Source organism: Anolis carolinensis, chromosome 3 (assembly GCF_035594765.1).
Source record: "Anolis carolinensis isolate JA03-04 chromosome 3, rAnoCar3.1.pri, whole genome shotgun sequence".
Classification (NCBI taxonomy): domain Eukaryota; kingdom Metazoa; phylum Chordata; class Lepidosauria; order Squamata; family Dactyloidae; genus Anolis; species Anolis carolinensis.
This window is the reverse complement of record NC_085843.1, coordinates 203,167,159-203,181,464: the sequence shown is the minus strand read 5'-3', so window position 1 is coordinate 203,181,464 and position 14,306 is coordinate 203,167,159. Positions and strand designations below refer to the sequence as shown.

Below are 14,306 nucleotides of genomic sequence, written 5' to 3'. Positions count from 1 at the left end.
TTCCTAGAATAGTGCACGATAGCCTATCATATAATATACTTCCAAATTAAAAGAGAGGAGTTGTTAATAATATTCCATTGTCAAACATCTGTCCCAAATGTACGGTATCATTTTTCAGCTCACACAGTACAGAAGATGCAGAAGGTGGAGAAAGTAGAGGATGAAGAAAATGGAGAGAGTAACAGGAAAAATCTTTCACGAGAAACCTGCTGGGCTGTTGAGAGAGGCAAAGGCAAAGAGTTCATGAGATGACAAGCATGCTGGCTAAAGGAAGGAGAAGAGCAGACAGTGAGCTGAGAAATTATATGGTACACTTTGGGCAGATTGGACTCAATAGTCTAATTGCAGGGAGAAAATGGCACAGAGCCGAGATGTAGGTCAGGAAAATTCTTTGTTTGGGAACACAAAAGATCAGCAGAAATAAAAAGACTGTGGGTGATGAACTGAATAGGAATTGGAACAAAGGAGAAGCCCAATATAATTCACATATTGACTTCTCTGACCTTACATTTTCTTACCTTAGCTATGTGTAAAAATCATACATAGTTTCTAAAATATATATATATATATATATATAGTTTTCGTACCTTGGGAAATTTTGCAAATTTCTTTCTTTGCTTCCTGTAACGTAAAAGCTTGTCCCGGTCCTGTCAAAAGAAGTGGAACACATTTGCAATCCATGAAGTATGCCTGAATTCAAGTAAAAACTTTAAAAAAAACCACACACACACATACACTCAACAAAAGGAATGAAACGGCCGGGCTGTGGCGCAGCTGCAATAAATCTGCAATAAATCACTACTGACTGAGAGGTCATGAGATCGAAGCCCGGGTCGAGTTAAGCCGGTAACCATTAATAGCCTAGCTGGCTGTTTACCTAAGCAGCCCGAAAGATAGTTACATCTGTCAAGTAGGAAATTTAGGTACGCTTTATGCGGGAGGCTAATTTAACTAATTTACACCATAAAGTTGCCAGCAGTACATGGAAGGAATGTGGAAGTAATACCATCAAGGACTCGGTATCACAAGTGGACGGTGAAGTGGCAGCTCCCCCTGTGGCTGGAATCGAGCATAGCCTCATGAAGCCAGAAGCTGGAAAATGTTAAATTGCCTCTGTGTGTGTCTATATGTCGTATGTCTAATGGCATTGAATGTTTGCCATGTATATGTGCATTGTAATCCACCCTGAGTCCCCTTCAGGGTGAGAAGGGTGGAATATAAATACTGTAAACAAACAAATAAATAAAAAAAATTAAAATGGAGTTGGGGATTCAAATTTCACACACGGATATAACCTGTGATACAAATCAGAATATTAGCAGAAGACACCAATACTGAAAATCTTATTTTCAGTCTTCAGAAGCACAGTGTTAGCTTTATTTTCAAGGTTCTGCTCTGGAGATCTAAGATGAAAAATTGTGTGCTTAAATGGGACACTGAAAGATAGCTAACTGCTTAAAATCTATATGTGTGTACAGTATATGTGAATACACACACACACACACACACACACATATCTATTGATGGAAAGGCAAATAGTTCCAATGGCCCTGACTGGATTGTAGCCTTCCCCCAACTGACATGCCTATGTACCTGAATATAGTGTAACACCTGTATTGATGGAATAGTGATTTCATTTATCCATGTTTGAAAAAGTATGTCCTCTCTAGGATTTTTCTAGGTTTTCCAGCACAATGGTATGCTTCCAATGGAGGCTGACTATAAAGTTACACTGGAGCACCCATAAATGCTAAAGTATTGTTTGATAGATGTCATTCATTTCAATACTACAGTGTTCCCTCGCTGTTCACTTTTCGCGGATTCGCTGTTTCACAGTTTTCCAATAGATTCTAAAAGACTATTATAAATCATAAAAAATTATAATTTACAGCCTAAGGAAGGGAGGAAGGAGAAGCCGAAGGGAGAGAAAAGGAGCCCAAGCGGCAATGGGAGGAGAAGGAGGCGATTTATCAACACACAATTGGTTGATAAAGACTTAAAATAGTGTATAACTACTAAAATAATGTATAAATATTAAAATAAATATAGCACCCATACTTCGTGGATTTTCATTTATTGTGGGTGGTCCTGGAACCTAACCCCAGCAATAAGTGAGGGAACACTGTATTTACTATTATCTGCAGTTTCATATTTTCACGATACATTCAGGAACATACCCCTCATGGATATGGGGATCGATGAAGAGGGAAATTGTTAAACTTTTTGGTTAAGCTATATGATCTCATAGAGAGTGCCAATAAAGTACATGTATCAAGACAAATCATACAAATTCAGTACTTACTATTACACTCTTCACATAGCCAGCTGTTTCTAGAGTCTGGGTCAAAAGATTAAAAGAAATAGTTATATGCATGCACACTTTCCTTGTTTTCTCAAGCAATTTCTTCTGGCACATTTTTATTGTGCAATCTCCTCCAGATATTAAAACATTTTCAATTGATTATTCTGTTCTTAAGTATTAGGCACAATGCCTTATTATTATTATTATTATTATTGCTATATACACAACAAGATTAGTACACAGCAAACAAGATCACTATGCTGGCTTTTGTATTCAATCACAAGTCGGACACATCCCAAGTGTCTAAGACTGTGTGATGTATCGGCGAATAATGCATGCAGATCTGAATAGGATGGCCTTTTGCAGCTGACAAATGATAATGTATTATTATTATTATTATTATTATTATTAATAATAATAATAATACCCCCCTTTTTTCTCCACAAGCACACTTAAAACGGCTTACATTAGAAGCATTTAAGTACAATTTAAAATCTACAAATATATAAATACTGTATTAAATCAGAATTAAATATCATGGGTATTATTAATTTGAAACAATAGTCATAGTCTCTTTCTTAACAACATCAAATAATTTAGCAACCTGTGCAGGCAGAAAAATGTGTGAGTGACAATCTTGTCAAGTTTTAGATCATTTGCTTAGCCATCCTCTTAAGTATAAGCTGTAGAATATACTATCCTCTCTGCTCATTTTTTATTATAAAGGCAGAATGTATTATATTTTGACAGAGCTGTTGTCGAAGGCTTTCATGGCCGGGATCACAAGGTTGTTGTATGTCTTTCGGGCTGTGTGGCCATGTTCCAGAAGTATTCTCTCCTGACGTTTCACCCACATCTATGGCAGGCATCCTCAGAGGTTGTGAGGTATGGATAAGCTAAGTAAGGAAAGGAAAGAATATATATCTGTGTAGAGTCCAGGGTGTGGCAAGAGTCCTTTTTCACTGGGAAGCCTGCATTAATGTTTCAGTTAATCACCCTAATTAGCATTGGAAAGGTTTTGTCTCTTGCCTGGGGGCATCCTTTGTTCAGTCATTAGCTGCCCTCTGCCCTCAGAGTGTTGGTTCCCATCTACTGTTTTGATTTTGGAGTTTTTTAATACTGGTAGCCAGATTTTGTTCATTTTCATGGTTTCTTCCTTTCTGTTGAAGTTGTCCACATGCTTGTGGATTTCAATGGCTTCTCTGTGTAGTCTGACATGATAGTTGTTGGAATGGTCCAGCATTTCTGTGTTCTCAAATAATATCCTGTGTCCAGGCTGGTTCATCAAGTGCTCTGCTATGGCTGATTTCTCTGGTTGAATTAGTCTGCAGTGCCTTTCATGTTCTTTGACTCGTGTTTGGGCGCTGTGTTTGGTGGTCCCTATGTAGACTTGTCCACAGCTGCATGGTATCCGGTAGACTCCTGCAGAGGAGAGAGGATCCCTCTTGTCCTTCGCTGACCGTAGCATTTGTTGGATTTTCTTTGTGGGTCTGTAGATAGTTTGTAGGTTGTGCTTCTTCATCAGTTTACCTATGCGGTCAGTGGTTCCCTTGATGTATGGTAAGAACACCTTTCCTCTGGGTGGATCTTTGTCTTGACTCTCGGCTTGTTTTTGGCCTTGCAGCTCTTCTGATGTCTGTGGTGGAGTATCCATTGGCCTGTAGAGCCCAGTTTAGGTGGTTTAGTTCACCTTGGAGGAGGTGAGGTTTGCAGATTCTTTGTGCACAGTCTGTCAGGGCTTTGATTGTGCTCCTTTTTTGACTTGGGTGATGGTTGGAGTTTTTATGAAGGTATCTATCTGTGTGTGTCTATCTGTTTGACAGAGCTGTTTGACTTTCATTTTTGAACACTGCCATGTACATTATGAATGAAATAATCATGGGGGAGAAGAGTTGGAGGAGGAGGAGGAGGAGGATAATAATGAAGAGGAAAAGAAGGATGATATAAAGGTAGAGGTAATGGGAAGAAGATTAAACCAGTCAAGACTCACTGTAAGCCTATGGACACCTATTAATTTTTTTTTGGTCTTCATACAAAAGTCTGCTTCCAATGGTTGTTCTGAAAAAGGGCTAGGTGATATCATATGACAATCAGAAAATGATAGGCTTACTCACTGATGATGGTGGATGCTTCTCTTACCTTTGAAAGTTCATCTATGATGTTTTGCTGCTCAAGTATCTGTAACCTCAGAAATTCAACTTCTCTCTCATCTTGACTCTGATCAAGGTCATTTAAAGAACTTGGTCTTCTTATCGTCCTCACCCTTTGTCTCTAAGGTAACAGGATGAACATTGAGAAACTGATTACAGAAGTTTTTCAAAAAGCATGATATCATTTTATCCACTTAGACAACAACTCAACTGACACTAATTCAAAATTTATTTAAATAAGCCGTTTTTCAAATTAAGCTGTGATTCTGTCTAAACAGAGACGAGGGCATGTTGTGGAAAGGGTTGGGCAATGGTGCCTGTGTTCATATTGTCATGATGGGTAAAAATGCACAGGCAATAATCTAGTCTGAATGGAAATGTGAATCCTAAACCAAATTATGTAGCATGAATGGCAATTCACACTGAATCACAAGAGAGGAATGATCAGCTCTAGAAGGACTATTTCTGTAGCAGGTATTTAAAACTATTTATTGGAGCAATGAAGTGCTCTAAATGTTGTGAACTGGTGCTGTTCCTCAATGGCATAGTCTGCCAAGCAAACAACCAAAAAGAAAACAAAATAAAATAACCAGTTCTACATACTAGAACTTTACTATTTTGAATCTGTTTGTATATCTACATCCAATGTTCTTATGTTGTTCTTATGTTGGATCAAATGGGTAAGACTTCTATAGTGATTACTATCTTTAATGGAATGAGAACATAGTTGATTTTAGTATTCTGGAATTAGGAATATTCCAATATGGATGTTAGCTGTTTCTTCCCTACTGCATCCCATCCCATCCCATCTGTTGCAAGATTAGAATGGATAATGTGGGGGGAAAGTCCTGAATTGGGGTGCAGATTATGCTTTATGGTGTCACCGAAGTAAGGGAAAAAACACATCTTCAAGAGTCATACTTAAAAATATGTTTAAATCTTTATTTAAAAAACCCATGTACTCCCTTATATGCATATTAAGATATAAAACTTACCATTTCTAAATTTTCTTGGGTTACAAATTTTAGTTTATTTTCCATACGACGTAAGGCATGGGACAAATCTTCATTCTTCCTACTTAGACGTCTATTTTTATCTAGCAATGGTTTGTACTGGCTCTCAGCTTCTCTTAGACGTTTCAGCTGAAAAACAGATGAAATATTTACACACATAGCAAATTTGTCTGATCTCTCCAAATCCATGGAGCGGTTTAAGAATGTACTAACTATTTTCTATAAAGACCTAAAACAAATTTTATAATAAGATACTATAGTCCAACGGGGCATTTGTGAGGCACACTGGGTTTCCTACTCAAGCCTCTCACTGCCTCCCTTAAATTGTCTGGAAATTGTAAATTATTCTTCCAGGAGCCTCCTGTAGCTATAATTTTCCCTATATGTATATGGAAAAGAGATGGAGGATGATATATATATTAGGGGTCTCCAGGGATTCACTTGGTGATTCGGGATCTGGCAGCCAGACCACCGAAAATGAACCAGATGGGGGAGCCGAAACCTCAGCCAGAATGGATCGCAAGCAGCTGGACCTTTAGGCTAATGGGGGCGATGGAGCTGAGTGGCACTCTACCTGAGACAGAGGCCACAGCAAATCAGGCAAGAGCGGACACCTGGCAGTGGTGGCGGTGGCAACTCCTCCTCCACTTTCTTCCCCGGCAGCCCCCTCCATCCTTTTCCGAAGCCCCCCCCCAAAACAGGTCAGAGAGAGAGGGAGGGAGAGAGAGATAAAGATTGAGAGAGAGAGAGAGAGAGAGAGAGAGAGAGAGAGAGCGAGCAAGCAGGAAAGAGGGCCCTGCCAGGAACTTGCTTTCCCAGAAGCACTTTGCATGGCATGGGCATTGAAGGAGCCTCTGTGCTCCCTTCTGGGGCATGATAGAACTTGAAGTTTGTATCTCCATTTCTCATGTTTCTTTCTCAACAAAGGCCTGGTTGACTGTGTATATTTTCCTCCCCTCTTGTGGCACACGCTGGTTGGGACGTCAATTCCAAGAACTCCCTTTTGTAGGTTTTTAAAAAAATGTTATGATAAAAACTTTAAAATTTTCCCAAAAATCAGTGGATTGATGAAATGTTCTGAAACTTGGCAGGCTTGCAGTCATAAATGTGGCCTATAAGTGAGGCACAGTTTCTCCCGATAGGCCTAAAATGACAGAGAAAAGAACATCTAAAGCTTCTCCATTGGTACCAATGGATCAAATCTTATTGGACCAAAAATGGCACTCCCCTCCTGATTTTGGGAATTTGTCAGTAAACAGAAGGGGGAGGGGGAGGAAAGCTAAAAATGGGACCAATAATGGCACATTTTTGCATAGTTGCACACAGGCCTGTAGCGAGGGGGAGGGTCTAGGGGTTCAACCCCCCCCCCCCCCCGAAATTTTTCAAGTTATAAAAAAAATCTCGTTTACTCATGAATTTTAACTGGTTAACCAAATCCCGATGCTAAGTCTATGAGATGCAAAACATTAAGAGTCCCTCCAGGCACTATCTCAAGCAGATATTGACAGGTTTGTAGCGGGGAGGGGTATGTGCTAGGGGTTCAACCCCCCCCCCCCCGAAATTTTCCAAACCCCTCCCGAAATTTTTTTCTGGCTACGGCCCTGGTTGCACACCATATATATGTGTGTGTGTGCGCGTGCATATGCACGTGTCATCCTCCATCTCTACTCTCTGTTTAAACCAAAAACATTTTTTTTTAAAAACTGAAGGTGACACATACTTCCAGTTTCATAGAAATGGGCAGGTGAGGCCTGCAGAGGTATACAGATGAGTAGGGAAATCTCTACAAATACCCATCCATGCTCTAAACTGTTTCAAGCTTCATCATTAGGACCATCTTTTTTCACATACATGTCAGTGTGGTGGTGAATCCACTGGTGTTTTTTACTTCAGACATCAAAGGAACCATTCAAAGTGGTAGACCAAGTTCAAAATTAGTTCAGCATGCTGAAAGTTAGGATAAAGTCCAGAATATATTTGTTGTCCTATTGACATTAGACCTGCAGCATTTCATATGCATCAGGAGAGGTGAAGGAACTTCAACCTTGCTCTTTACTTTTACCATACTAAGATTAAGTTACTTAAAGATTTACATAAGATTTAAATTACTTAGGTTATAGACTTATCCTTTAAGACTGTAAAAAAGGCAAGTTAAAATGAATTTATCAATCCTGGAATGTTAAATGCAAGATCCCCTTCCATGTCCTGTGACTTCAGATATGTGGAAGAGACGTTTGCTTCCACAATTTATTTTACAGATTACAGGCTTATTTATTTTCACAGATGACACTCAAGCTGTCCAGCAGACTAAATAAAGTCTCAGCTTTATGTCTCAAGAAAAAGCTATGATGGATGATAAACAGCAACCAATACCATCCTTTTAAAAGACACACTTTCCTTGTTTTGTGAAAGAAACATATTGTGGAGAATGTTCAGTTGCAGGCCTTGGAACACTCTTCAGGAAATTGAAAAGAAGCCAAGTGCCTAGGCTATCTGTGATCACAATTGCTTCATCTAATATGCAAACCCCATAAGCAGCATCAGATTATACTGTGGAACTCCTGATCTAATGCCTTTTATAAATTTAACTTATATGGATTTTTCCAACATGCCACCATGCTTTATTGCAATAGCTCTGTGAAATATCTGCTTTGCCAGAGCAAATGCCATTAACTGGCCTTTAAATAGAATTTTATAGGGATGTGGTAGCATTTTGCACTTTGAAGAACTAAAAGGGAAGGAAAATGCCAACAGTGGAACAGAATTAGATAGAATTACACTAGGAAATGCTAGCCACGAGTAATTTCACTAGGTGAGATCCTGCTGAAATGAAGTAGAGGCACAAATCTACAGCAGAATGCATGTTTTTAATAGTGGCTGGGGAATCTTTCATCTCACTAACATTTTAAATAGGTTTTCTTCAAGAATAAAACACAAACTAAAACAATATTTATAAATTAGATTTACCAAGACCACACAGCTACATACTATACATTACAATTTAACATCTATAGAAAACTTCCAACTTCCAACTCTCTATAGGTTGAGAGATTATTGTTATTCCGTAGTAACCAGCTCCATTTAAAGAATAATGTAATTATACTTCTACTTCAAAACAAACACTATTTCATAAATCCCCAAAATGATAAATGCCTCACCAATTGTTGTGAAAAGGTAATTAATAGGGCCCAATTTTTCTTAAAGTTAGTCAGAGATTTCTCCTTAATCATCTAAGGATCTCATCACAAAGGCTCATGGATTTACCACGTGTGGTGAATCCATGGGCCCCTGGTGGGGGGCATGGACAACTCATCACTCCTTTGCCTTCATCCCACGGGAGGACGTATTCCCATCCGGCTTCCCCCCATTGCTGGTAAGGCAACACGGGAAGGCTCTTGTATTGCCGTGGTGATGGCATATGCCACTTCCTCTTCACTTTCTGGACAGAGCCCATCTGGAAGTACACATGTGTTGTCTAATGGGCTCCGTCCTAAAAGAGGAGAACAAGCAGCATATGACAGGCCAAGTAGCCCGTCTGATGAGGTAGTCAATTTGTTTATTCCAGCTATTTCACAGATTTTCATCAGCCATTTTGCTTGCATTGGAATAACTGGTTCCTCCCACTTTTGAGGGCCATTGGCACAACTCCTGGATCTATCACCCATTGGAATCATATGGGGAGGCCCCTTGAGGGACTCAGGGTGTGGAGCACATACTTTGCCTACACTCCCTACTGACTGCAAGACAATATTGAGAAGACACTCAACTGGAACATCTTGGGCCATCCCAAGGTAATAGACCTAATCCACAGGCTCACCAATCAACATGTAAGTTGGTTGATACCTGAATCCAGGCACATGTTGTGTACTAATTCTATCAACAGCTGACATCACACAAATCTGTGATCTATTTCTTCCATTTATTGTGTCTGTCTTGACTGTGGTTTACTATGTAGAATAGTTGTCACCACTGGATGAACAATTAAAATTACAGTTACACTACAGAAGAAGTGAAGCTACCCTTCTTAGGTTACAAAGTACACGTTCAGTTCCCACTACCTCTTTATCAAAGCGCTACCATCAGTGGTTTGTGATAGAGAACATACTCATTCCCTCTCCTCAAAATCTCAACACTACTTGTCATCTCAACACTTCTACATTCTTAGCATGGGGGATAGTCGAGGATGATTGCAGTTGTAGAGCAAAACACCTCGAGCGCATCAAGTTGAGGAGAGCTTATGAGCCAGTGCAACCCCCCCCCTCAGTTATGTTAACTTGTATCTCCACTACAGGCTCTGGAGAAAAGCTGCTGTAGAAAACAGTAAAGTGGGTACTTTCTTACAAGTTCATTCCGTTCCTCCGATAATAATGCATTCCGATCTTCCAGTTTCCTGATGATTGCACTTAGTTCAGCTATTTTAAGTTGGAAGCGCCGAGCATCTCTTTCATCCAACTGCTGTTCCTAAAACAAAAAACAACTGCAAATAACTGTTCACAGAGGAAGTATATATTTACAATCAACCCCCCCCCCCACACACACACACACCTCATCATCTTTCTCTTTGTAATCCATCTTTCCCTAACTAATGCTAAAAAGAGCATAATCTAGGCCTTAATATTGGAATATGAAGCCAATAGAAATTTAGGAAAGGAGATATGTAAGATAGGAGGAAAATGAAAACGGAAGAAAAGAAAGTATGCATATGTAAATACAGAACTACAAATGCTATAGTTGGAAAAATGAAAGAAACATTGGAAATTGCTGCAATGTTTCCTATATATGCCACTGTTGAATTTAGTGCTTTAAACAGGCAAGCCACCCATAATTTCCTTATGATAATATGATATTTATAATGCTGAATATAAGATGCAATAAATAAGTGCAATTCTATCATTGCATATGTTATTTTTGCATGGAACTCAAGACTTTTATACAGTCCATGACCAGCACAGAACATGGAATTGGATATCTGAACATCTAAATGGGTTGCTTGAAAATCTCAGGATTGTCTTTTAATCAATCCATAAGTGAAAATGTTTAACTCAAATAGAAAATGAATACAGATAGAGGAGTTGCTACCTTCATTTTTAGAGTAAAGAAAAGAAATTATAATAGCATTTTAACATTTTACTTTATTCATTATTTGTTATTTTAATTTCTTGAGATATATATAGAAATTGAAGAAATTAAAATCTCGATATTAACACTTTTAAACCAAGCAAACAAATGATGAATATCTCTGGCCTAATGAAACTTAATATTGCTAGGATTCTTCATTCAACAGGTGCAGGAGAGGCTTGAAACAAAGAAGAGGAAAAAAGATTTTGTGCTCATGTTTTTGAAAAAAAAATCTACAATTCAAATCAAGCAGCACTACAAAAGAAATCTTGATGAGGATCAACAATGAAAAGAACTTTAACAAATGTCACAGAAAAATCTCTATCATTAGCAAATTAATGCGGAAGCTGGAAGAGTGGCATAGCTACACAGAAAGCCTGCAGAAGAGGTGAATTTGCATTAAATGGTGCAAGAGATTGCATAGTATGAAAGAAGCATTAAAGAATATGTTAGTTGGCATTCTCATTCACTTTCTAAAGAGCATTTGTGGAAATTGGAAGCAGTGATAAGTGTTCAGGGCTGGGCACAGCCATTTTTAGCCTGAGGCAGAGGTTAAATATGGTGTTTTGCCCTTCCTTTTCATATTCTAGAGCGGAAGCTGGGTTAGAAGCACAGCATACTTCCTGAAAGTAAGACCTAAAACTTCCTTTTCCCTGAGTGTAGCAGCCACCACTTGATCTATCATGGCAAGATGATGGTGCCAGAAGATCATTATGTGGCAGCCTTTAGGCAGGGCTTCACACAGTCCAATGGCAGATCTATCTCCAAGAGGGTAAGATTTGAAGTTAGAAAGCTGACTGTGTGTTGTGTCTCTCCTCCATTGAGTCTCTCCTCCATCACCGCAGGATTATATAGCATTCTCAACAACTATAGTTGGAGGCAGTAGCTTCACTTTGTTCCATTGTGGTAAATTTGGCCCCATTCATACTGCCCTGGTACTAGCAGTGGCACCTAAGCATCATTCCAGAAGTTAGCATGTTACTTCATTTCCTCGAAAATCAATTAACTTTTGCATTCGTTTGCAGTAGGATTAGTAAGCAAGGTGGCCATCTTAAAAGCAGAGGACACTAGTATTGTATCATTCATGTTTGGGTGGAAGTAATTTCAGCAAGCATATCAGACATGACAAAGCTGAAATCCCTCCTTCCATACAACCATTAAAAGGACAGCAGTTCTATCTTCTACATATAGCCACTGGCCACCTTACTTTTAATTTAGGGTGCCTCTGCAATGCAGAATTAAAGTGGTGTTTGACACCACTTTAACTGCCATAACTTAATGCTATGTTATCCTGAGCTGTAGTTTGGTGAGGCATCAGCCTTCTTTGGCAGAAAAGGTAGAGATTTTTTAAAACTACAACTCAATTGATTCCATAGCATTGAACCATGGTAATTCAAATTGTGTCAAACTGCATTAATTCTAGAGAGTAGGTGCACCGTTAGCCTGGGAAATCAGTAGCATTAATCAGTTTAGTTATGCATTTTCATGCTGAGAGTCTCCGAGAAAGCATTTCAAGCTGTCAGATCAAGGTAAGTGTTCAAAGTAAGCTGAGTTTTATTTATGTAAAGGAAAAACAGAAATGTTTACCCTCTGGCAAAATGAAAAAAAAAAAGCATGACCAAATCAAGAGGTCAAACTTTGGTTTTCCCACCATCAACACATTATTAATTGGAAAAAACAAACAAACAAATAAATAACAAAGCCACTTGCTAGGATGTGCTCTCACTCATCAAGATTTTGTCATATTTTGTGTTTTTTTTCTTTTCGTTTTAGGCAAAAACCACTAGAAAGTGCTTACAGGACTTCCTGATTGCTCTGAAGTCTCTCCTGCACCACTTGCATGAGGAAGTTCCCGCTTGGGGCTGCTCAGATGCCGGTCAGCCTCTCTGAGCTGGAAAAGTTGTTCATCTAAAGCCTCCTTTTGGAGCTGAAGTCTCTGAGCATGCCCGGCTTGAACCCCTAACTCTCTTTCCAGCACGTAGACTGCTCTGTCTTTAAATTTGATCTCCTCCATCTATAAGGAGAACAAAGTACAATCACACACATGCAGGCATGGTACAGTTCTCTTGTGTTGCCTTGGCAACTGATCCACATTCCTGTGAAGGAAACACTTAGAAAAAGCAATATCCCCTCCTCCCAACTGCCTGAAAAGGTAAAATGGATCATATTCATTTTTGAAGATTTCACACCCTTTATCAGTTAGAAAGCAGCACAAGTTTGGGGGAACTGAACACTGTTTTTTAATTTGAGAAGACAACCACGCTTCATTTTTTAGATTAAACTGGTCTGAAATTCATACAGCAAAGAAAAAACATGACCATAAGGACACAACTTCACCAACTGTGCACACCATTTCTCTTGTATCTCTGTGTAACTGAAATTTCCACATTTCATTCAATAAGGAAGAAAAGATGTAAATTCCTGTGATGTTCACATCAGGTTCAGTATAGATCGAGCATGCCTTATCCAGAAATCCAAAATGCTCCAAAATGTGAAATTGATTACATGGGAGGTTTAGACTTGTTTGCAAAGGAATTAAATTATAGGTAGGCAGGTAATGTAGTAGTAGTTTTCTAAGAACGAGGCTTTTCTGTTTGTTTGCTGGGATTATTATTATTAATAATAATTGTTATAACCTTTTAAAAGTATTTTCTGAAGGAGAGGAGAGGAGGAGAAAAAGAAGCCAAAGGGTGACTTAAGGCTTTCAGAGCCACCCAAATATTTTTAAAAAGCACACCAAGAGCAAAGAGATACTCTTTCTTTCTCCCAAGTCCCCAAATGCATGCGCACACTCCACCCACCCACCCCGCACTTTCCCAATTCTCAGTCTCACTAAATAAAAAAGAATCAAGAAAATGAAGGAAAATAAAGGAAAATGAAAAGATTCAATGCTAGAGAGAGACCAAGCCAACATAAGCCAAAAAAATAAAGCGAATGGCAAGGCAATTGGACTGAAGCACCTCCCTAGAGCCAGGATGGAACGGAGAGCAATGGAGGCACTTGCCCCATTAAATAGACACAGCTTGCATAAGACACGTCATGACATTATTCTATTCTGATTGATCCAACAAGCAGAGCAAACAGGGAAACCTTCATGTGAGAAAGTAGCAGCCTCTTCGTGTGCTGTGTGATGCCGAATAGGAGATGATGGGATGGAACCGGCAGCCACGTGGCCCATTTTGGCTGAAAAAAACAAGACGGCAAAGCGCTTACCATTACGGCCAACCGAACAAGCTGGATTGGCTGAAGGGAACCGACCAAACCAAATTTAGGCACAAGCCTAATCATCATTATAATTCTTACACCGATTCTGCAAGGTCACACATCATGAATTTGAGGGCATGGAGACTTACTGTGTATAAATCTAGAAGTTTTAGTCAAAAAATCAACCCCTAAAACCTGGGTTGACTTATCCATGGATCATTATAAGTACTGTACCATAACCCTTAACAAAAATGAACTATTTGCTTCTCTGAGCAAAGTGACAAAAGACAAGAGCTTAATTCATCCACGGGGAAACCTACTTTCTTCACCTTTTTGAATGCTTGGGCAGTGAAATTGTGGCATTGGCCAGGGATAGATGAACCTCAAGGTGGCATTCGTACTTTTCCCTCTCTGGTGAATGACCCTCGACTTATTGGCAAGTCATATCAAAATCCACAATTTTGGCCCCTGAAGTTGTCGCCATCCCCAGCTCCTTCAAGATCAAGTCATCACTTCCTT

The 14,306-nt window shown here is 39.2% G+C and overlaps 1 protein-coding gene across 20 annotated transcripts in view; it reads right to left on the bottom strand.

Annotated features, from left to right (window-relative positions):
* jakmip3 (Janus kinase and microtubule interacting protein 3) overlaps positions 1-14,306 on the bottom strand; it is a 166,807-nt gene that overhangs the window by 56,421 nt on the left and 96,080 nt on the right. For 9 of the 20 annotated variants that reach the window (XM_062976088.1, XM_062976093.1, XM_008106706.3 and 6 more), the window contains 6 exons: positions 12,382-12,597; positions 9,807-9,926; positions 5,448-5,594; positions 4,442-4,573; positions 2,303-2,338; positions 588-647 (listed from right to left, as the gene is read on the bottom strand). In XM_062976088.1, coding sequence (XP_062832158.1) covers positions 588-647; positions 2,303-2,338; positions 4,442-4,573; positions 5,448-5,594; positions 9,807-9,926; positions 12,382-12,597 — 711 coding nt within the window. Of the gene's footprint in view, positions 1-587; positions 648-2,302; positions 2,339-4,441; positions 4,574-5,447; positions 5,595-9,806; positions 9,927-12,381; positions 12,598-13,673; positions 13,767-14,306 lie in introns of all 20 variants that reach the window. The other 11 variants (XM_062976089.1, XM_062976092.1, XM_062976098.1 and 8 more) reach the window with 6 other exon arrangements.